This window comes from Salarias fasciatus, chromosome 18 (assembly GCF_902148845.1).
Source record: "Salarias fasciatus chromosome 18, fSalaFa1.1, whole genome shotgun sequence".
NCBI classification, from domain to species: Eukaryota; Metazoa; Chordata; class Actinopteri; order Blenniiformes; family Blenniidae; genus Salarias; species Salarias fasciatus.
The window spans coordinates 24,667,306-24,690,731 of record NC_043762.1 but is presented as its reverse complement, the minus strand read 5'-3'; the positions used below and the strand labels follow the sequence as shown (position 1 = coordinate 24,690,731).

At 43.1% G+C, this 23,426-nt stretch overlaps 1 protein-coding gene and 1 long non-coding RNA gene across 2 annotated transcripts in view; one reads left to right on the top strand and one right to left on the bottom strand.

Annotated features, from left to right (window-relative positions):
• LOC115405260 (uncharacterized) overlaps positions 1 to 23,426 on the bottom strand; it is an 83,734-nt gene that overhangs the window by 17,790 nt on the left and 42,518 nt on the right. The window lies entirely within an intron of this gene.
• On the top strand, positions 18,423 to 21,554 carry LOC115405247 (nuclear factor 7, brain-like). The gene has a single exon (XM_030114767.1). The coding sequence runs from the start codon at positions 18,548 to 18,550 to the stop codon at positions 19,970 to 19,972; it is 1,425 nt and encodes a 474-aa protein (XP_029970627.1). The 5' UTR covers positions 18,423 to 18,547; the 3' UTR covers positions 19,973 to 21,554.

Here is a 23,426-nt window from a genome sequence, read left to right as displayed (position 1 = left end):
AGGATCAGGAACAGCAGCTCGGAGGAAGAAGAGAACAGCTTGAGTTACGCCTGGTTCACACAGGATGCCCTTGTTAACCTATCTGACGGTTCACACAGGACGCGCTGCGACGCGCCGCGGAGCGCCAGTTGTAAAGTTTGACAGAGCAGATCGCAACACACAGGAAGTCGGGAACGGAAAATACGAGAGAATCCGGTCAATTTTCAAATTAAATAAAGTAAAACAACATAAATTATGTTGCTTTTCAGTTTTCCTTTTCAGATAAACACAGACAGACAGACAGACAGACACACACACACACACACACACACACACACACACACACACACACAGGCGCAGTTCACCAACAAGATGATGGAAAACATCGTGCTGCTTCCTTCTTTTATTGACTGGATTAACCCTCAATCTCCTTCTTTGACGGAGCCTGTGCAGCGACAAGTAGAGAGCCAGCCAAGACTCTTCTCTCCACAATAGCACGCACTAGGATGACAAAATAAAATGATGAAATGATGACAAAATAAAACGTTAAGCGTTTAAAAATCAATAGTAGCCCACAAACCCAAAGAAATTAGTCCATTTATACACTTTATTATGATAGAGACAACAGCCTTTAAAAGGCACAAACAATTAGAGTTGCCAACCGTTCCTTGAAAAACGGAATCGTTCCGTATTTGGATGTAAAAGTGTGCGTTCCGTATTGAGCTGAAAAGGAACGCACTTTGTTCCGTATTTTTGTGAGAGTCAAAACGTGAGCAATGGAACTTGCGCTTTTTTTTTGAAAACTTTTGGTAAATTGTTCAGCGGCTCTCTGACGTTCTGTGACCAATGAGCTGACAGAGATGGCGCGACAACACAGAATCGGTCTTATCTCAATGGTCAAAAAAAGGCTGTTCCTAGGAGGCTACGGCAGCTCATTGGCCAGTAGTCAGTTTGGTCACAGAGCGCATGGGAAGAAGTAAATCAAAACATTACAGCAGCGCAGCATGGCTTCCAGAGACATGTAAGTTTGTGCCGTTTCCATATCAGATATATCATGTTTAGTTCATTGATTTGTGTCTGCTGCTGCAGACTGTGGAGTGTTTTCAGTTTAGAAACGGAACCTTGTTGGTTTTTTTGTTTAGAAGGTTATTCAGTTTTGATTTTGCGCTTTTTTAGTTGAAAAAAAAAAAGAACATGTTAAAATCCAGAAGAGACAGCAGCTGTTTGATGATATTTTGCACATTTAGCAATAAATACAGAATAGAATAGGAATAGAAGACTTTATTAATCTCACAGTGGAGAAATTTACAGGTGTATAGTCTTATAGAACACACAGCAGGGTGCAAAAGTAATGCATGGTGCAATAATTAACAAGTTATAGTGCAAATCATACTAGGATGGACAATAGAAGCTAAAGACAATGAAGATTTAACTGTATGTACAACCTGAATCTTAAAAATGTAACAGGATATATATATATATATATATATATATATATATATATATATATATATATATATATATATATATATATATATATATATATATATATATATATATACACACACAATATATACAATACAATATGCAATATATGATGCAGTATGATATAATACGTACAATATGTTTTAGCAGAGTGAATGGATGATAAAGTGTTGCTGAATTTCTGAAAGGGCGGGTGCAGGATATTATAATGTCCAGGATTAGGTTATATTCTACACAGTAGAATTGTACAGTCTGACAGCGGTGGGGATGAGAGACCTGTGGTAGCTCCTTCCTGCTCTGAGGGTCTCAGTCTCCTCTGAAGGAGCTGCTGAGCTGCTCTACCGTCCGCTGCAGTGGCTGAGATGATGATGATGATACTTGACTGATAACTGTCTCACTGTAGGCCTCAAATACAAACTGATCAAGCTGATCAGGAGTTATTACAATCTTGCTACTGTAGGTGTAATGCAGTAGCCTAATGTGTTTTTATAGTCTGTAATAGGTATAACTGTGGCAAAATGCTGTTATATATGCGTTTTTCACCCCCCAAAAACCTTGTTTTTTTCAGCTGCCCGCGAGAGGCGTTCCTTATTTCAATCTCTGGGAGTTGGCAACCCTACAAACAATAGAGTAAACGGACTTCACAATTGATTCGGATTTGACCCCAATTGAAAACATTATTGGGACGCGTGCACATGCTGCGAATATTTAATTTAAATGTTGATTTCCCCATGTTTAAAGCGCTCGTCAATGTGGATACCTGACAGAAGACGGAAACAACCAATCACTGCCGGGCTCTGTCGATGTCTGACCAGCGAAGTCGCATCCTGTGTGAACAGCCAAGCGCCTGCGCGCTGCTGCTGCGCGCGGCGCCTCCGCGTCCTGTGTGAACCAGGCGTTAGAAGCTGAATTAGCTGCAACATCTGGTAAAATAACCTTCCAAGCGTCACACTGCAAAAGAGGAGCAGATCGTGTGAACTGTGATCTAAGGTAAACCCACAGCCAACGTCCAAAGCTGTCAACCTGTCAACCAACGAAGGACAATGAACCATCCATATTAGCTGCACATCCCAAGTAAAATACTCCCAATTAATCCGAGTCAAAACATGAGAGGAAACAGTTTTGCCACCACAATGAGCCTGGTTGATCATGATGACTTAGCAATTAATGGAAAAGTTGCAAGGAAGTGGGGTTCAAACATGTGTAGCTCTTGTCAGCACTCATTGGAGGAGTGTTCACAGCTTAATAAGAAGACGCAGGGGGAGAAAATCAACTTTCTACAGGAGAAAGGAAATTGTTTTGCCCACCTGTGTACTGGACACATGACCAAATATGGAGAAAGGCGCTTGAGTTGTTAAAGGTGTGGCAAAGGTAACCCCAGTGGCCAGTTGTCAAGTCTGCAGTCTTCATCTTACAGAACCGAACACTTTAGAACCGAAAACATTCATGCCTCGCAAAATTTGGGCTGATTTCTCCACGGTAATCTAATTTTTTGAAAAGCTGTTTTTGTGGCTTTTACAAGCTGGAAGTCCAAATTGTGTAAAAATAAACAAAATACTTGACATTGTTAGGGATATACTTTAATTAGCACTACTACCATGGAATAATTGTATTAACTGCACATTAGGCCTTTCCTGAGAGAAGTACACCAAGGTTATATGATGCTCTGCTAAAGTGTAAATATATCCACACGTTCCGGAGAAACCAACACACACTCACTAGTGTTCCAAAACATACTGGATAAGGATGTCAGCTCTTGGTTGGCAGCTGACATCAATACCAAATTGTCCAATTGCGAACAAAGTCCAGCCTATCTGTCGGGGCAGGCCCAGCCCAGAAGAACATGGAATAAATACTCTGTTTCATCAACAATCAGGATCCTTTCGGGGCGAAATACTTGGTATCTTTCCCTGTAAGGTCCAGCGCTGAGCATTACATCTGGCTATACTTAAATAAACGGTAATAATCTGGTCAGTCGTTTTGGCATTCTTTAGACCAAGCATAGAATAAAAGAACCGGGTGGAATCAGCGGGACAGAAGTCCTAGACTCCAACAATTGGTGCCGTGACCCGGATTCTTCTTGGTAGTAGGTCATTCGGAACCACGATCTTTCCAGACGGGCCTTTCTTCACCACCCAACGACAAAGGGGCGCTCCAACAAAAGAAGTAAGCAGAAAGCCTTTTCTAAAGTTTCTGCCGGACTTTGGTCTGTTTGTCGTTTGGGCGGAGATCAGAGGTCCGGAAGAAAAATCCTAATATTCGTAAGCAACGACTCTTTAGTCTTTTTTATCTATATAGCCACATGTAATGTATAAATCACATAGAACACACATAGGGAAAGTTAATAAGTGTCCGGCCTAAATTCTAATTGGAAAACATAAGGACTCAAATGATTCTGGGAATCTGTAAAAACGACAGGTGTCTGAAAATTTTTGGAAAAATCCTAGTCTGGGACTAGGTAGACCTGGGACTTTACACGCCTGCAAATTTCAGAAAAGCCCTAGTCAGGGACTAGGTCGGTCTGGGACCGCCGGTGCGTATCACTGAAGACGTCTGGCCTAGGACGTGGGGTCTGAGACCCAACGGAGTCAGGGACTCGCCTATAGAGAAGAAGAATAAAGAAGATGAATAAAGAAGAAGAATAAAGAAGAAGTTAAGAGAATAAGTGAAGAGGAAATAAGGACACAGGGACAGATCTTCATCTTTATTGTTTTTCACATCAGCTGTGGGGGGTTCCTGTGCTCTGAAGTGAATTAAACCCTCGGGGCTCAGGCCCATTGCACGGGGGTCTCCAAGCACAGTTCTGTGGGGACATTGTGGTTGGTGATAGTGCAAAACAATAAAAACGGGCATAATTTGAATTGGCTACCATAGGACACTGACTCTGAGTCTGTTGTAAAAGGGAGACCAGAGGGGTTGAGAGAAGCTTAGCAAGATTTCCCAGTTCTATGGGACTAAAAGTGGAAATACTCTCAAACCGGCGACTCGGGCCTGGGCCACCCCCAGGTAGAAACAGAGCCCTCTGCCTCCCCGGCGCGGTGGACAGCGGGACCCCATGTCCCCCACTGTAGACCACATCAGACAATATGAGCAGTGTGTGTGGAACCCTTTATCGGCGTGGTGTGTGTTTTCACTGAATCTGTGGCAGTAGGCCCAGGGGACACTGGCAGAGCAGAACCTCGTATCTTGACACTCACTCGGTTGCTGTATGGCGCTTGACCTCTTGGCGTGAGTCTATCGCGTCCCCAGACTTGGGGACATCGGTAGTCAGAACCTCACCTCTTGACACTCACTTGATCGCAGTACCGTTTGCCCTCTTAGTAGCGAGTCTATCACCTCCCTAGACAAAGAGGACATTGAGAGAACCGACCCTCATACCTTGACATTCACTCGACCGCAGAAAGGTGTGAGCCCTCTTGGTTTTTGAGTCCCCCACCTCCTCTGAATCAAAAACCACTGCTGGAAGCAGTTCAGTGTGTGTGTGGCAATCCTTGCCTAAATATATTTTTGTGTAAAACTTAGGTTTAAAGGTTATTGACGGAGTGCAAACTAACTGAAAAACCTGTAGATATATGCGGCTCTAACACAGGGTGCTTAGATAAAAGAGAAGTTAATGATAAAGTGTAAAATTCTGGTTAAAATAATCATAATCAGACAAATTAAAACAGTGTTTTGAGCCAAGCGACTATTAAAATTAGGTCAAAAGAATTCGTAAATTGTGTAACTTGGTAATTTACTTCACCTCGTACAGGTGTAGAAGAGCGACAGAATGAAAGACAAAACTCTTAAGTGTTGGCAGGAACAACAGCCAGACAGCCTGGGAGGTCTGATGTTCAAAATTAATCTTAAACAAAACACCAGACTGACCAAGAAAGAACAGGGACCGGCGTTAGAACGTTTGACTGAATGGGCAGAACAGCCTCAGACAGAGGGAGAGCTGGGAACATGAGGAGGGCTGCGTCCAGAACCGCTAAGGATACAAAACCTGATGAAAATCAAAAAGGAAAAAAAGAGAAGGGACTTTTCTTTTTCAGAGGACAGAAAGAAAGAGGAAAGTTAAAGAGAGAGCGAGAGAGAGAGAGCAGACAGGACGGCTGGCAGTAAACATGCTCGAGCCGACCTTGAGAGAGCGAGCACACAGATAGCATTTGTCACTCTTCTCCGTTCAGAGAGGAGTACACACACACACACACACACACACACACACACACACACACACACACACACACACACACACACACACACACACACAGGTGGTGACCATCCAAGTGAGAACATTTAAACATTCACACTGACCCATAGAGGAAGCTTGGACTGAACCACACCTCGAGAAGATCAAGTAATTTTAATCTTCACATTGGCAGTGAAATTCTATAATTTTAAAGTTTTCAGATTTGAGACCATTAATCCAAGTCTTTAAAATGACTCGCTTAAACCTTGCAATAGGTTAACTGTTTAGTGAAGAGACTTTAAAACTGGACATCAGGCCTTGAGTGACAATAATTAAGAATGAATGAATAAGAACACAAAACTGTCCTGAGAGCAGACCGGGCCATGATTGTTTAAAAAGCCAAAAATGGAATCTTTCTGTAATTAGCAACAGGTAACATGAAAACAAAATTTCTAACCAAACCTCACAGAGTTGGTGGTCACACAGAAGTCATTTTAGAAAATTTGAAAATAGAAATAATCTAACTAAGTATAATGGAAAAAATAAAATAAAAATAAATAAATAAATAAATAAATAAAGAGAAATGAAATACTGCAAAAGTCATCACAATATGCAAATCTAGAAACAGACACCAGGTCAATAATTAAGGTCTGTCTCTTTCCAAAACCGTAGAAAAAGTTTTTATTCACCGATCAGATAAATCTGCTGCCAAACTCAAACTGTAGTGAAAATCAAAATAGGGCCACAAAGATCCACTGCATCAATGGAGTGAAAAGATCAAATCAAACCAAATTTTACTTATAGATTATTTTTCCTGCAAATACAGGCCACAAAAGTATTAACTGACCCCTGACCCCCCCCCCCCACCACCACCACCACCACCACCGACACAAGGGGGGTATCAACCTCAGAAAGCTCCACAACAACCAGCCCAAACCATCCCATGATGCCCTGGGGTGCTGAGGGTGCTTGTAAAGGGGGGAGAAGTGGCTGACTGTGTCCAACCCAAAATAATTCCCTGCTGTCGAATTGAACAAAAACTGGAAAAATACTGGACTCCTCACTAATCCTGACCCTCACTCTGGAACACCATACAGCACAATACACCAGCCACACACACCCTCAATACACACACCAGCTGTAATATTTTCCAGGAAAAAACAGAGCTATGGTCACTTTATAAAGAAATTAAAACACAAATGGGAGGTTAAGAACTGGAGCAGACGTTTCTACTCTGATCTGACTGTCCTGTAAATCTGCTGGTGAAGGTTGTGACAGCGACCATGAAAGCACAAATAATCTGTTGAAGAAAAACACACTGACATTATTTTCCCTGATGGTTGAATCAGGCGGCGTCTCTGAGACAAAACATCCCATCAGCTGATACAAACAGCAGCTCAGCTCACACAGGCAGAGGTCAGAGGTCAGAGAGATGGTGGGACAGGCTGAGACATCCTGGTGAGACTCCTCTCCACGAGGCTTAGAAGAAATGGGAGCCGTGGATTAGAAGCCTCTGGACGTACATGCCCCCCGTCCACACCCCACACTGTACCTACAACTACTCACTGAACCCTGATCCAGGATATGCCGCCCTCTGGCAAGCGAAAGAACATCTGTTCACCCAGGAGGGCACGCCGTGGTTAACGGTGGAAAACATCTACGTTGGACCAGAAGGCGTGGCCGCTGCAGTGACTCTACAGGACACACTGACGCCGCTATACGCGCTCGACCATGACTCAACGCCACACACCACCCTGGCTGTGGCAGCCAGAGGACAAGCCAAGAACCTGGGCCCCATGATGAAGCATGCCCTGGACAAATCAAACGTTTGGAGACCCACTGTTAACCCACTGCTGCAGTACTGTAAAGAAAATAACATCTACCGCATTGTTCACAGATCACATGCAGCATAAACACTAGAAAAAACCACATTAGAGAGAACACACGGCCGAGAAAACACAGACTCTCCAATCGCAGAAAACCTGCTGTAACAGGGACCCTGCAGGTGTGGTCCCAGGGACCCACAGATGTAGGACACTGTACCAGCATTGAATAGATACACATTAAAATGAAAAATGAGATCCCTATTTATCAGCCACAGTACCCCCTCCCTGAAGCTAAACTAAATGGTGTAAGAAATACCATACGGGGGCTACTGAAAACAGGAGTACTGATTGAATGTCAATCAAAATATAACACACCGTTGAACCCGGTTGAGAAACCGGGGAAGCCCGACTATCGGCTGGTGCATGATCTGAGAAAAATTAACGCTAATCTGGAAATATCAAATTATGACACACCGAGCCCCTACACCATGCTGGCAGGAATAGAGCAAAAGAACAGATTTTTTACAGTCATGGATCTCTCAAATGCATTCTTCTGCATCCCGATAACTGAGAACTCACAGAAGTACTTTGCGTTCTCTTATGAAGGAAAACAATACACCTACACCAGGCTGCCCCAAGGACTGAATGACAGCCCCTCCCTTTTTAATGCTGCACTGAGAAATCTAATGAAAGAACTGACTATCACCAATATGTTGATGACATATTGATTGCTCGCCCACCAGAACAAACCACAGCCGAAGCAACAATTTATCTCCTCAAATGGTTGGCAGAGAAAGGATTTAAAGTTTCTAAACAGAAGCTGCAGCTCTGCCGACCCAGAGTAACCTTCCTGGGCAGAGTGGTGAGCCACAAGGACATATCAGTCACAGGAGACCACAAAGACACAATATTGTCACATCCGAAGCCGGTGAAAGAACTAATGAGCTTTCTGGGCTTAACTAACTACAGCAAAAACTTTGTGAGCGAATATACAGAAACAATCCACCCTTTGCGCCAAATGATTAAAACTGCAGGAAGCAGAAATTACTCCTACCCGCTTGAATGGACTGTGGAGGGAGAAATCGCCTTCATCAAAATTAAACAGTGGACGCCATAGAAGCAGGACAACCGAGCTGCGTAAGGGGGGGTGATGCCATCGCAAACTCCATTCAGAAAACAACCCACATAACGACAGGACATGAAACTTACGCACACACGAACCATGCAGTAACAAGTTTTATTACAAGCCAAAGACTTTCGCTTTTACCAGACAAGGAAGCTGAAGAGCGTTCTCATTCTCCATCAGACTGACACTCGCTTTGAGGCAGCCGATAACATGGCCTCGGGGATAAAACAGAATGAACCACATGACCGCCAACAAGTCACAGCAAGAATATCAAACACACAGTACTCTGACCACAGAAGAAATGATCAAACCTGGTCTGACATTATTGATGATGGACACAGTCACTGCTCTCCGCTGAACAACAAACAAACACTCATAGAAAAACTTGGATCCATTAGGCGACTAGTAACCTTTACACTCTGCTCCCCACAGAGCAGACTTAAGGATATTTATTTTATTCTATCAGCATGAAGGACACAAGATTATAAGATGGAATTTAGAAAACAGAAACTTCTCTGATCATTCACCAGCTTGCCTGGTTCTGCATTTAGACAACAGAGCAAAGAAAACTATTTGGAAACTGAATCAGAGCTTACATTAAAACAGCAATACTACAAATAAAACCTCAAATACAGACCTTTCTCCAGATTAATGCCTGAAGAGAAGTTAACCAAATATACTCTGGATACATTAAAATACGTTATCAGAGGTAAACAGATCTCTCTTGGGACAGTAATTAAAAAAAAAAAAAACTTAAAGGGACTTAAAGGGGAACGGTCGTTTTTACAATCTGGACCTTATTTCACATTCATCACAACAACATTTACTCACCCGTTTGACTTTCGTGTGATTTGCAGTTGGTTCGGAGATAATTAGATGCTCCCATATCCATATAACGGCAGCGGGCGGGGCACCGACATGCAGCCGTTACAGACGCTCTTTTCTCTTATGTTTGTTGTGGGGTGGTAGATACATGTAAATTTATTAAGTCAGCATCACTTAGCGCTATTGGGAAGTCTGTAAACCGGCTAGATTGAGCAAATCTCCAGGAACTCTGAAGCGATGATGTCATCACACTACGCCGTGGCGCACTGTCTTTGTTCACATGGAAGTAGCGTCTCTGCTCTGCAGTCAGACCACGGCATGTCGATCGGCTTTTTTAGTCAGAGTTTATTTTCAGCTGGTTGAAACATTGGTACAATGGTTCCAGTATGCATATATCCTGGCTGTGAAAGTAAAATGACCAGCTGGAGAACCAACTGCAGATCACACGAAAGTCAAACGGGTGCGTAAATGTTGTTGTGACGAATGTGAAATAAGGTCCAGATTGTAAAAACGACCGTTCCCCTTTAAGGCAACTTTACAAAATTTACCTCAGTGCTGCCGCGATAGGTGCTGCGGGTAACTGCAGCCACCAGCCAAGGCGGCACGGGAGCGCGCACAAACATTTTACAGAATGTCCGTCTTCACAGCGCTGCACCACGGATGCTCATGCTGTTTACTACGTCGCGGATTACTGCAGGACCACAGCGCATTTTATGTGATTTTTGTAAGCATCCATTTTCACTCCCAAATGCAGCTGAAGTTCCCTCCATGAATCAAACGCATATCCAATATTTATTCGGGTGCCTGCCCGGCTTCGGTCATATTTTTATTTATTTATTTATTTTTTTGACTCACGAGATAACGCTGATAATAGGGCTGCATTAAACGATTATTTTTGCAATCGATTAATCTAGGAAATAGTTCTTCGATGCATCGATTAATCTAATGATTCATTTTTAAATCCGTCGCGGAGCTCCTCTCCGCCTCCGTGTTTATGCGGCCGGCACGGAGCGCGTCTCCGCCCGGGAGCGGAGATCCGGAGCTCTCCCGTCAGCCTCCGTGGGGCAGCTCCACTCGGCCCGTGGAAGCCGTGCTTCGATTCACGGACCGGGAGCAAATATATAATATTACCGGGAGAGCAGACAAATGAAACTACAAATACAACTACAGATGAACTTTCTTCTGTTGATTCTTGGTTTGTCAGCAAGTGAGCAGCGGCGTATTTGCGCACGCGCGATTCATTTGAAGTGTGGAGGAGTGGTGTGGGTCTCCTCTCTGCTCTGACTGCAGCAGGGGGCGCTGCTGAGACTGGCCGCCTGTGAGTGCTTTGGGATGGGGGAGGGGCTCACGCAGCACCCGCTGCTTGCTGAAACAAGCGGAGACGTCCTGTCACGTCTCCAGAGCACCAGAAAAAGTCGCTAAATTTGTCGCTAGTTACTTTTGACAAAAAAAAGGTCGAAAAGAGGCTTTGGAAAGTCGCCAGTTTTAGCGAGAAAGTCACCAAGTTGGCAACACTGCCTGCCCCTGATCCCAGCAGTGTTTGAGTCCGTGTCCACGGCGGCCATGTTCTTCCTGTTCGGCAACGCCCATACAGCGTCAATTTACGTCACATCCCCACGATTGCGCGGGAAATTCGGACCCCGAAGAGCAACAAATTATTTGGCACACAGCCTGTATAAGGCAACAGACAGATACGTGGATTGGCCTGTTATTTTAGGTTTTTAATGCTTCACGACCCATTAGCATTGAATAAACTTGAAATGCATGTGTAGTTTTTCACAAATCTTGCCTTAAAAGAACTTAAAAATTATCCAAAAGGCCTGGGGGAAAATAACAGTGATAAGATCCCCAAGTAATGATTAGAATGAAAGAAGCTACAAATCAAAATGTGGATATCTATAAAGATAAGAAAAGTGGATAAAATAAAGGTTGAGGCTTCAAAACATTTGTCGGGTAAGACCTCAAGCTGCAAAATGATTGTTGAAGAAAGATATGGAAAAGACAAACTATACGATCAAAATACAGAATATCCGTACCAAAAACAAGATAAACTTACATTATATGGAAAGAGATTAATGCAGCATTTCAGAATTATTATAAATCTCTATTAAACTTAGCCACAACAACAAAATGAAGAGAATGTTAAAAGATTCTTCAACTGATTAATCTTAGCATCAATCAGAAAACAAGAGAAGAAATATGACAGACCGCAGGAAAAGATCTTGTCGCTACTCTGAATAAATTTAAAATTACAAGAAACCAGGAAGTGACAGTTGACCAGTATTAGAATATTTTAAAGAAGACTTTCCTCAAACACTTCCAAATTCATTTAACTGGACACAAAAAAGCAGCAACATGACCCCTTGACCCCAGGTCAGTCCCTCCTGAGTGGAGTAAGGAGGAACTTGTAGTAATTATTGCTTAATTTGATATTATTTTGAATATTTTTTGGGGAATTTTAGAACATTTCAATTCATTTGGGTTTTGTCGTAGAGATTTAGACAAAGTTAAAGAGATGGTTTATTTGCTCACTGAACTAATAGATGAAAAACGATAGAATGAATATACGACACTAATTTGGGGAAAAAAAATAATAATAAAAAAACCAGCGAATAAAAATTGATTGATGAATTATTATCAAGTAGTAATATGAATTAAAATATTTAGATTAAACTGCTAAATAAATGACAAGTAGCTAAAATACTAACAGCTGAAACACAAGCAGACCTTGATCACTAACAAAATAAAATGAAACAATGAAAAACCTTCAAACAGCTGCAGCCCAACCAGGGAAAGACAGTTGGATCAGGAAAAGAGCAGCACTCAGACACACAGCACTCTCAGACTATGTTGTTGTGATTTCATAACCAGTATCAGCTTTACCGTCTCGACATTCGGCCTGAACTGGAACAAGAACACAAAATTTACTGATGATTAATATGGTTTTTCAACTTAACTCATTTTTGGAGAAATATAGAAAAACAGAGGAATGTCTACAGGGGACGATATCAGACGTAAAAAAATTGATTCTAAATCATTATTGACTATCCAGCCACTGCTGTGAGCAGCAGCTCATGCTACCAAGACAGACAGCAGAAACAGGGAATATTAAGACTGCCTTACTGATAAAGCCATCCTACATGATTTTCAATGAAAACTCCACAAAATCAGAGCAACAAATTCAGTTAAGTGAAAAGAACAGATCCTTGTTGGTGATGGAGAACATTCTGACAACGATGTGATCAAATCAACCGGAGCTCAGTTTAAAATCAAACTCTAACCTGAACCATGAAAAGTTTATCTTCACAGGATCAGGAGGTCCAGCTCCAAAACCAGCCCCACCAGGGACAGTGGGGGACGAGTCCCAAGGAAACAACAGGGGCTTCAACAAACCATGTGACCCAGGAGACTGACCACAGTCTGACTAGACGATAACAGAGGTGACTGATGGCACAGGACTCGACGTGTCTTCACTGACCCACCGACTGACACCAGACGACACCTAAAAGACCTGGACAGAGACCCTGAGGACGAGGACGGACAGGCCTCACAGGAGGTCTGAAGAGCCGTTGTGTTGACTGGGTTGTGATATTCAGTCAGGCCTGATCACCCTGCTGGTTATCACAATCCTGGCCGTCACACTCACTTTGTGGTGGGAGGCCCAGAAGCATGAGAAGAGAAGATATTAAACAAATTAAATATGACATTATGACATTTGGAGCCTGAATAATCGAAGGGGAGACTAGGTTGAACATTGGACTCTGTATTGGCTGAAAAAGGTGGAGGAGCAGCATGTCTGGAACAGTCTGCTGCTCATGTTTTCCAAACAACTCGGCTCCTGATAAGTTTCTCACAAAGGCCTTCGAAGGTCTGAGCTCAGAGTCAGAGCGACTGGCTGAACACTCTGGAGTTAATAATTCTCCAAGGAAGGAGAAAACCTTTAGGAAGTAGAAATCATATATTCTCCCTCTGTTGGAGCTGCTCACTGTCGTCACAGTGGTGGAGACTCTCTGCAGGGGGCGCTGTATCCCTCATATCAGAGCACTCTGCCTTAGATGCAGCGATTTGGCCTTGACTATAATTTACACTCGAGATCCACCACCACCTTTTCAAATGGCTAAAAATTGCCCCACTGATGCCTCCCTCTGAGCCCGGAGGTCCTGACATTGCAGAAGACGACTACCTGGACCAGGACCAAGTGGGCCACTGGAGGATCCATGGCGATATCGGGATGAAGAGGATGAAGAGGACGACGCCGTCTGATGAAGATCCCCTCCCCGCCCCTCCCCAATTCAGTATAACATTTGCGTTGCTACTGCTAATACATACCCACATATATTCACGCTGCACACACGTAGAAACTCCGGAACTTTGATTTTTGAGCTTGATTTTTTTAAGGTTTATTTAGGATGATTTTTTTTTTTTTTAAGATTAATTTTTAGAATAATACATTTTTTGGGATGATTTTTATGATGATTTATAGGTTGATTAATAAATGGGTTGATTCAGTTACACACTTTCTCTTTTTCTTTTTTCTGTCTTCTTTCCATCAAACTAGATTAAGTTTGATTTAGTGATTCATTAATTGATTTACAAAAAGGATATCATCAGTAGAAAGGAAAATCTGAAAAAAATACAATTAAATTAAAATTAAAGCTACATGTTTAAACATAAAATAATTGCAATAATAGATATATTATGTTTTCTTGGAAAAGTAATAATAACTCAAAATAATAAAAATCAATCAATCAATCAATAAAATCAGTAAATAAATAATGGCAATAATAGTAATAATAGTACAAATCACATAGTTATTAGACATCACATTTTACTTGTAATATTTGGGGGGGGGAAATCTTAAAGTAATAATAAATATGGTAATGGTAAGACTAAAATGATTTTTGGACACTTGTAATGATTAATAATGATTAGCATTAAAGACCTTAATATAAGTTTTTTATTTCGTATACTAGCGTTAGAAAATAGCTTGCATGCTTATTATTTTATATAAACACAATTGTGCAAATTGCTGGAGCTGTGATCTGTGGTAATTCAGAGTTTAGAGCTCCTGAGGAAAGGTTTTCCGTCAGTACGGAGGTAGACAGGCCCAGATCAGTGAAGGGACGCTTGCTGTTTTCTTTTATCTCAAACTTCTTATTTTTTTATTATTCCTTTAATTTTTCTCTTTTCATCTTCTTTCCCTACACATGCATATTTACATACGCGTCCGGCAATGAAGAACGCTTGCTGCTCTTAACTGCCTTTTCAACACGCTGACACAGAGCTGCATATGTCTTGGGATGGTGAAGGATCCTGTCTGAGATCGGAATGTACCGAGAGGGGGCGGGGCTACGTCATTGAGGATTGATGACAGGCTATTTTACCTACCTCGGCATAGACATTGACACTCACATACACACACACACACACTCACACACACACACACACGTTCATTTTTTGGTGATATGATGAAATCATATCAAAGGGGGGAACTGTGAGGGATATACTTTAATTAGCACTACTACTATGGAATAATTGTATTAACTGCACATTAGGCCTTTCCTGAGAGAAGTACACCAAGGTTATAAGATGTTCTGCTAAGGTGTAAACATACCCACACGTTCCGGAAAAACCAACACACACTCACTAGTGTTCCAAAACATACCGGATAAGGATGTCAGCTCTTGGTTGGCAGCTGACATCAATATCAAATTGTCCAATTGCGAACAAAGTCCAGCCTATCTGTCGGGGCAGGCCCAGCCCAGAAGAACATGGAATAAAAACTCTGATTCATCAACAATCAGGATCCTTTCGGGGCGAAATACTTTGTATCTTTCCCTGTAATGGTGCATTCACACCGGACGCGTCGCAAGCGTCGTGAGCGGCGCTTTTCTATGCAAAGTCTATGGTGGACGAGCGTCGTGGAGCAGCGGGCGGCGGGGCGGCGCATCAGGAGCGTCATGAGCGTCGCTTTTCCAGCGTTTCGAGCGTCGACGCCCACGACGCTCGTCCCCGGCGTCAGGAGCGTCGTGAGCGTCGCTTTTTGAGAGTTGGGAAAACTGAACTTTCGACGCGCTGCCGCTGAGCGTCAACCAATCAGAGACGATCCCTCCGGTGCTACGTCACTACGAGTGATCCGAGCACCGATGCGGGCCAACCAGCCAGTGTTGCTAACTTGACGACTTTCTCGCTAAATCTGGCGACTTTCCAAAGCCTCTTGGCGACGTTTTTTTGTCAAAAGCAACTAGCGACAAATCTAGCAACCTTCTCTGGTGCTCTGGAGACGTGACAGGACGTCTCGTTGCTGTCGTCAATGAGCAGCGGGTGCTGCGTGAGCCCCTCCCCCGTCCCAAAGCGCTCACAAGCGGTCAGTCTCAGCAGCGCTCCCTGCTGCAGTCAGAGCAGAGAGGAGCAGAGCAGCCAATAGCGACTTTTCCGACGACGACGCGGTCTAGCTTTATTTAACAAATAAAGCCAAGCCGCTCTCCTGATGCGATCCGCCATAGCTGGAAACAGAAATCAGCCTCCAGTGCGCCAATTAACTGACGTGCATCAAGAGCGTCGCGAGCTTTGTGACCACCCGGTGTCAAGCGTCGTGTTTAAAGCGTCACAAGCGTCAGCTTCGAGGCGTCCCGAGCGTCGACGACGCCCGCGATGCGTCCGGTGTGAATGCCCCATAAGGTCCAGCGCTGAGCATTACATCTGGCTATACTTAAATAAACGGTAATAATCTGAAGTCAGTCGTTTTGGCATTCTTTATACCAAGCATAGAATAAAAGAACCGGGTGGAGTCAGCGGGACGGAAGTCCTGGGCTCCAACAACAGGGTTAAAAACATTACAATACAGCATACTTTAGAAGCAGCATTAGTGCTGGTGTGCCTTTCTAAAAGGGAAGGTCTTCAGTCCTTTTTTGAAAGAGTCCACCGTCTGTGAGGCCCTCAGGTGGTCTGGGAGAGCGCTCCACAGACGGGGAGCTGCAGCTTCAAAGGCTCTGTCACCCAGACGGTGCAGTTGGCCTGACCGGGTCCGAGCAGAGGTGTGTGATGTGAGCAGTTTAGTGAGGGAGGTGGGGGCCGCACCGTGCAGACAGTGATGGGTGTGCAGGAGGATCTTGTACTCTATACGGGCCTGAATGGGAAGCCAGTGGAGAGTGTGAAGGATGGGAGTGATGTGCTCATGTTTCCACACGCCACTAAAACGTCTGAGAGGTGCTTCTGGGAGCGAGAAGAGGTGAAAGACTGAGGAGATGACGTCGACGCCGGGCTCTTATAGCAGGGAGCGGTCCCTCCCCTGCGGAGCGACGTCACGTCAGTCTGCCAGTCAGGACTGGCGTAGTGTAATATTGCTTCTGGGGAACAGCGCAGGGGGCGTGTCCCATAGTGAGATACCGAAACGAATGTTGAAAGAGAACTCTTAGAGAAGCTAACGCATTTTGATGACGTATTTGTTTTGAAGTGCTGATTGGCTGAAGTACGCTGTCAGTCAAAGTCCACAGGGGGAGAGGCGGGATTTTCATTGAAACAGAGTGTTTTTTTCTTCCAGGTTTCAGAATTGGCCCCAGAAAATCTTTAATTTCACACAAAATGACTTCCTTAGCACCAAAAATAAACCATTAGCATGTTAATGCCTATACTATGGTTTGGACTAGCTGAAAAAGCATGATACAGCCCCTTTAAATGTTTTCATGAAAGTTTATCAAGCCTTGAATTTCATGAATATTTGACGTTGTAAAAGATCTTATAATGTAGAGGAGGTTTATAGAAGTTATTGACATTATTGGCTGCTCTCAGATATATTATTAACTTCATGTTCAATAAACTCTCTGTTAGAAAAGTGCAGTTCAGACTTTGACTCCTCTCTGGACCCTGGACTGTGAGAAGCTGAAGCTGTCATAAAATACGACAATATAATATTACAAGCTTCATTAAAGGTGCTGTAGGCAGGATTCGGCATCTCCGCCATCTTGCTTAGGTTTACCTAAGCAAGATGGCGATTTGACCCATCCAAGATAGCAATTTGAAACCCAGCACAGCCAATCCTGTCCTGTTTTCTCTGACATCATGCCCTTACGCAAGTTAAGCCCCTCCCACAAGAACGTGTGACGAACGCCCCTCGACCAATCACGGTTAGAGCCTCAGGGGCTCTTCTGATTGGTCAAAGATACCTGGAGTTGTCGAGATTCCCTTTCAGCTCAGAACAGAGACAGATGGAAATGCTGCGCCCTCGCGGTAGTGCAATTATGCTACACTCCTAAAGGATTATCAATGGATACTCTGACATTTAATCGAAAGAAAACACAGAAAAATTAGCATTGACTAGCAAAATCCTGCCTACAGCAGCTTTAAAGCTGGAGAGCTGCTGATCATTTTCTACAAACTTCAAATTGGGTTCTCACCAAGAGAAAAATAAAATTGTATTATTATTTCCTAGTTTTTGTGTTTTTTGTCCTATAGTCATTATAGGAAACAATATTTGAACTGAACAGTAGAGGTTCTCTTTCTCCAGTGTTAGAATATTTATGAACACAAGGAAACAAACAGAAAACACAGGGAACTAGAACCAGACAATAAAATCACTGACAGTTGTGAGAAGATGTTTCACAGACAGTAGAGTCAGTAACACAGGGATCAGTCCATGTTTGTCTTCAGGGTGGTTATGATTCTGTTCTGACTTTGTCCTGATGGACCTGTAGCTCCTGTGAGAGGGAAACAGGTGAAACAGGCTGAAAGTGAGTGGAAGTAATAAACTAAAGAACCAGGCTGTCCAAACATTTCATAAATGTCTGAGTTATGAAGAGTTTCTTTTTTCATCATGTTTTTCTTGTTGTAAAGGCTGCTTATCTTAACTCTGCTGTGGCTCTGTTGTGGTTTTGTTGCTGTAGCTGTTTGATCTCTGTACATATTTACAGCAGTGACTGGAATGTGGATATTCTTGCTGTCTGCTGACTCCTCCCATTTCTACTGACTGTTAAAGAAACAGATCAGTCGAAACAAAAGTGAAAGTATTTTGTTGATCGGAGCAGCGACTCGTCTTAGGCTGTGAGATTTCTACTGAAAAACACATAACTGGAGGATTTTAGGTGTAAACCTGAAGAGACTGTGAGCTGGTGAGTCCTGCTGAAGGTTTAAGAAGAAATGGCTGAAAAAATTACTGCTTTTGAGAAATACCTGACCTGCCATGTGTGTTTAGAGACATTCAGAGATCCTGTGTCTCTGAGCTGTAACCACAGCTTCTGTTCAAGCTGCCTGAAACAATTCTGGGAAAAAGCTGGAAACAAAAACTGTCCGATTTGTCAAAGAAAATCCTCCAAAGACAATCTAGCTGTGAACTTTGCTCTGAAGGAGCTGGCAGAATCCTTTGCTGGCAGACAGAAATCTGGATCATCTGAGGGAGAAGAGAGGGACAAGGAGGAGGAGCTGGTGTGTCGTGAACACCAAGAAGAGCCCAGACTGTTCTGTGTGCAGGAGCAGAGAGCTTTGTGTACTGTCTGCCATTTTCCTCATGACAGCAGCCACAGAGTGATTCCTGTAGAAGAAGCAGTGAAGGATCTGAAGGAGACGCTGAGATGTGACTTCAAGTCTCTGCAGGACAAGAGGGAGAAATACCAACAGCTGCAGAAAACATACAGGGACGTGGTCCAAGAGTCCAAGAAGCAGCTGGAGTCCACAGAGAGGCAGATCAGAGCCCAGTTCAACAAGCTGCACCAGTTCCTGAGAGAGGAAGAGGAGTCCAGACTGGCAGCTCTGAGGGAGGAAGAGGAGCAGAAGGCAGAGCGTGTGAGCAGAGAGATGAAGAGGATGGAGGAGCAGATCTCCTCCCTCTCAGACTGCATGGCTGCTGTTGAAGCAGAGCTGCAGAAAGCCAGCGGGGCGTTCCTCAGCAGCTCCAGAGACGCTCAGAGCCGAGCCAGAGCCCAGTGCTCACTGTCAGATCCACAGCTGCCCTCAGGACTGCTCATAGATGTGGCCAAACACCTGGGAAACCTGTCCTTCTCAGTCTGGAGCAAGATGAAGGACCTGGTCCACTTCACTCCTCTCATTCTGGACCCAAACACTGCAGCTTGCAACCTCTACCTGTCTGATGATCTGACCAGTGTGAGATATGGAGACACTCGGCAGCTTCCTGATAATCCAGAGAGATTCATTAAGTATCGTAATGTCCTGGGCTCTGAGGGCTTCAGCTCAGGGAAACACAGCTGGGAGGTGGAGGTGGGAGATCTTCCAGTCTGGACTGTTGGATTGGCGAAAGAGTCAGTTGACAGGAGGGGAGAGAGATCTGCTTCCCCAGAATATGGAATCTGGTGTTTATGGCATGGTGATGGAAAATACATTAATGGTTCTGGTCAGTCAGTCATAGTGAAGGAGAGTCTCCAGAGGATCAGAGTCCAGCTGGACTATGACAGGGGGGAGGTGTCCTTCTGCGACTCTGGAGACCTGAGTCACATCTACACTCACAAAGACACTTTCACTGAGAAACTCTTCCCTTATTTCCATGTTGGACCATCTGCTGGAGCCAAAACCACGACTCTCACCGTCTGTCAGGCTGAGATTACTCTGTGATGTTCAGGCAGGTTCACACATTTATATCAAACTGAAGAACAAAAGAAATGAAGAGAAAGAAAGTTTGATCTGATTGAAATAATTGGAAAACTTTTCCAGTTAAACATGGGCTCACAGAAGTAAATCATCAAATATCAGTTTATTGCCTCTGCAATGCAGGCATCTAATGGTTTATAAACAGTTTTTTCTTGATTGTATCAGTTCTTGTTTAAATTACTGATTCAAAAAGATTAATTTAAAACTATTTTCTTCATTTTTCCAGGATAAAACAAATCATGTTACATCCCATGAAGTGTTTTGAAAAGATTTATTTGCATTTTGTATTGTCAGGAAAACACAAACACATAAAAAATATCAACTAGTATCAATAACGAAAAAAAAAGTGTCCTCAATGTTTTTTCTTTGTGGTCAGTGTAATGTTTTGTTTCTGAAAAAACTGCTGCATTGTTTAAGTTTCACATGGAAACAAAAAAAAGGAATTAAATATTTTCTATATGAATATATTTGTTCTTGTTATGTTAAAGCAGTATAACTCTTTACAGCGCTGTGGCTTTTAATTTGAAAGATTGAAACAAGCTTAAAATACTTCAACTTCCTCCAAACAGCCTCTTGAATAGATTTGTACAACATTTCCATTCCTGACGATCGTCTCACTCGACAAACCTGAAATCTTTCTCTTCCTGCTGGTTGGAAAAACTCTCAGAGTCACTGAAATGATTTAATCCAGACATGATTCATTGATCACAGTTCAGTCTTCTGCTGTCTGCATATTGTCCATGTTGGTGTCAGGATCATGATCACTTTGTCATATATTGTGATTTAAATCTTTTTTAATGGAGGAGCCTCATTGCCAGATTATTTTAGATGAACAGGACTGATTGTGATCCACAGTTTGTTTCTTTGCTGCTGTGTTTAAGTTTTGTTCCGTTTTAAATGGGACGGTTTCATGTCTTCAGTTGTTTTCCTGTTTATTTGACCTGAGATTCTCATTTCTCTCTTCTCATTCTTCCTGTTTTGATAAGTTAGTTTTATTGTACTTTTGATAAGTTTGGAGAATCAAAGCTGTTGATTGTAACTGAAGCCGATTTCAATTGTTCCCAGTCGCTGTTTTTAGTCTTTGCTTCATTGTCAGTTTACTTTCTGTGACTGTTTATTGTTTGTTTTCTTTATTTCTCTCCACATTGATGATGATAAAGATTTATTTGACCTTTGTTAATTCAGGAACAGACGACCTTTGTTTAGAGCCATAAGGTCCAAAACCAGCATGAAGATGATTGAATCAGTAATAAAGTGAAGTTGGAGTGAAAACGTGGCTTCCTGCTGATGAGTGTGTGTGACTGTGTGTTTGTCCTGTGATGGACGGCTGAGCCGTCCTGCTCCCCTGAAACACTGAGCTGATAAAGAGGAGGAAGAGATGGACACACTGAACACACACAGCTTTGTTCCATTTCAAACAGAATGAATATGAGCAGCACTAACTGTTGTGGAGACCGTCTGCAGAGTCTTCCTTTCTTTCAGAGTCCACAGCTCCCAGCAGCCCAACACAGGCTGGAAAGACACAGAACATCAGTGAAAGCTCACCGCCTCCTTCTGCCTTCTTTGAACCAAGCTTTAATAATAATAACAATAATAATAAAATAATAATTCAATCAAATCAATCTTAACCAGCATTTTAACAATTTTCTCTGAAATGATTTATGAAATGAACTTTAACTCTCAAACAAAAATGCAAATTGCACTTATTTATTCACTTAAACTTCCATTAACTTAACTTGGCTCCCACAGCCAGTGAGCATCAGCTCAGACAAGCTCATTCAGTGTAAAAGAAAGCTTTAAGGAGAAGCCTTCAGCCATAACCCCCACAGTCTGACCTCAGGTTACTAACTAACTGATCATGTCTCTGAAACTGTAACTTATTGCAAAACATTTATTTTAATTATTTAAGACGCCCAGCTGAATGATCTTTTCAAGAGTCAGTAAACAGAACTTGGCTGTCATCTGTGGAGCTCACTGCTGTTTTTATTGACTGCATGAGCAGTGAAAATGACAGAAACACAACATGTCTGTTATAACAGTGCTCATATTGAGTTGATGCTTTTTGTGCAGTTGTATTTAGATTATGTTTAACTATCTATTAAGCTCAAGTTAGTCTGACTTGAACACTTTGTGGTGAGTCTTGTTGCTACTTTCTGTAATAAATTCAGAGCAGACATCCACGTCCATGTCAGACTGTAGTTCACAAAAATGTCTTTATAAATAGGAGGAAAATCCATTTTTTAACTCTACAGGAGACATGAACAATCTTCTCCTGCAGTATTCCTCTGGAAGCCAAAGTGGTGATATTTGTCCCCCTTTTTGTGATCCTTCCTCCATCTGAGTTTCTGTTTAGATGCCATGCTGGGCGGTGAAACGGGCAGGCTGGCCTGCAGACCTGGAAGAAGCCAAAGCTGGTGTCTTTGTGATGGCGACAGCCCGACTGGAGCTCCCATCTCCAGGAAGTCCTGCTCAGCCCAGTTTCTGGTCTCACTGCCCAACCTGCTGGCTTTATTCAGGTCTGCAGGGGAACACTCACTGCCAGGATTTCTGCTTTAAAGCTTGTACTCAGCCAGTGGAACTGTTTTAACAAGATATGTGACTGTTATGGTCGCTGCAGGACTCACAGCAGCTGGTTCCCTCAACAGACAAGAAGTGACACAGTCATGTTTTAAAGTCTGATCAAATAGAGTCTGTCGATTGCTGCGTTGCCTCTTTATGTAGAAACGGAATCCATCTTTAGAGACACATTGGATTTGTGGACTTACTGTTCATGTGTTTTCAGTGAAGAGGATGAGGAGGAGGTGATCTGTCAGGAGAGCAAGTCTCATTTTCCCCCTAAAACATTTTTACAAGCTGCGACCTGCTTGAACTATTACTTTATTTTCCTTTGAAGGTATTTTCTGTCTTCTCTTGTCCACGCTCCTAGATTGTGGACAGAATGTCTTTAAGCAGGACAACTTGTCCATGACTGACCTGCAGGTGGGCTCCATGCTGACGACTCCACACTTTTCGGGTCGTTTGTTGACACAGGCGTCGGCCACCCGGGCCTCATCGTGCAACAGAAGCATCACCTTGAACAAGCTGCCTGTGGACCGGCGCCGCTGCTGCCTCATACTGGGACCCGGGGATCGGGTGACGGTGCAGGTCCTGCATGTGGACCCTCAGACGGGACGCAGCCAGCTGGATCTGATCAGGGTCCTGCACTCAAAGAGTGATGGGTTGTCCATTAATAATGTGAGAGGAGCAGAGAGAGAGACCTGACAGAACATTCGAAGTTGAAGATAAATATTTTCATCCAATTCTGAATGTCTTTGTGCTCTATTTGAATTTTTGGCTGTAACATGTAGGTGTGAAGATGGTGCCTCTGAAGTTTTATAAATAAATATGTTGATTGAATAAGATGAATGATAAGCCTGTA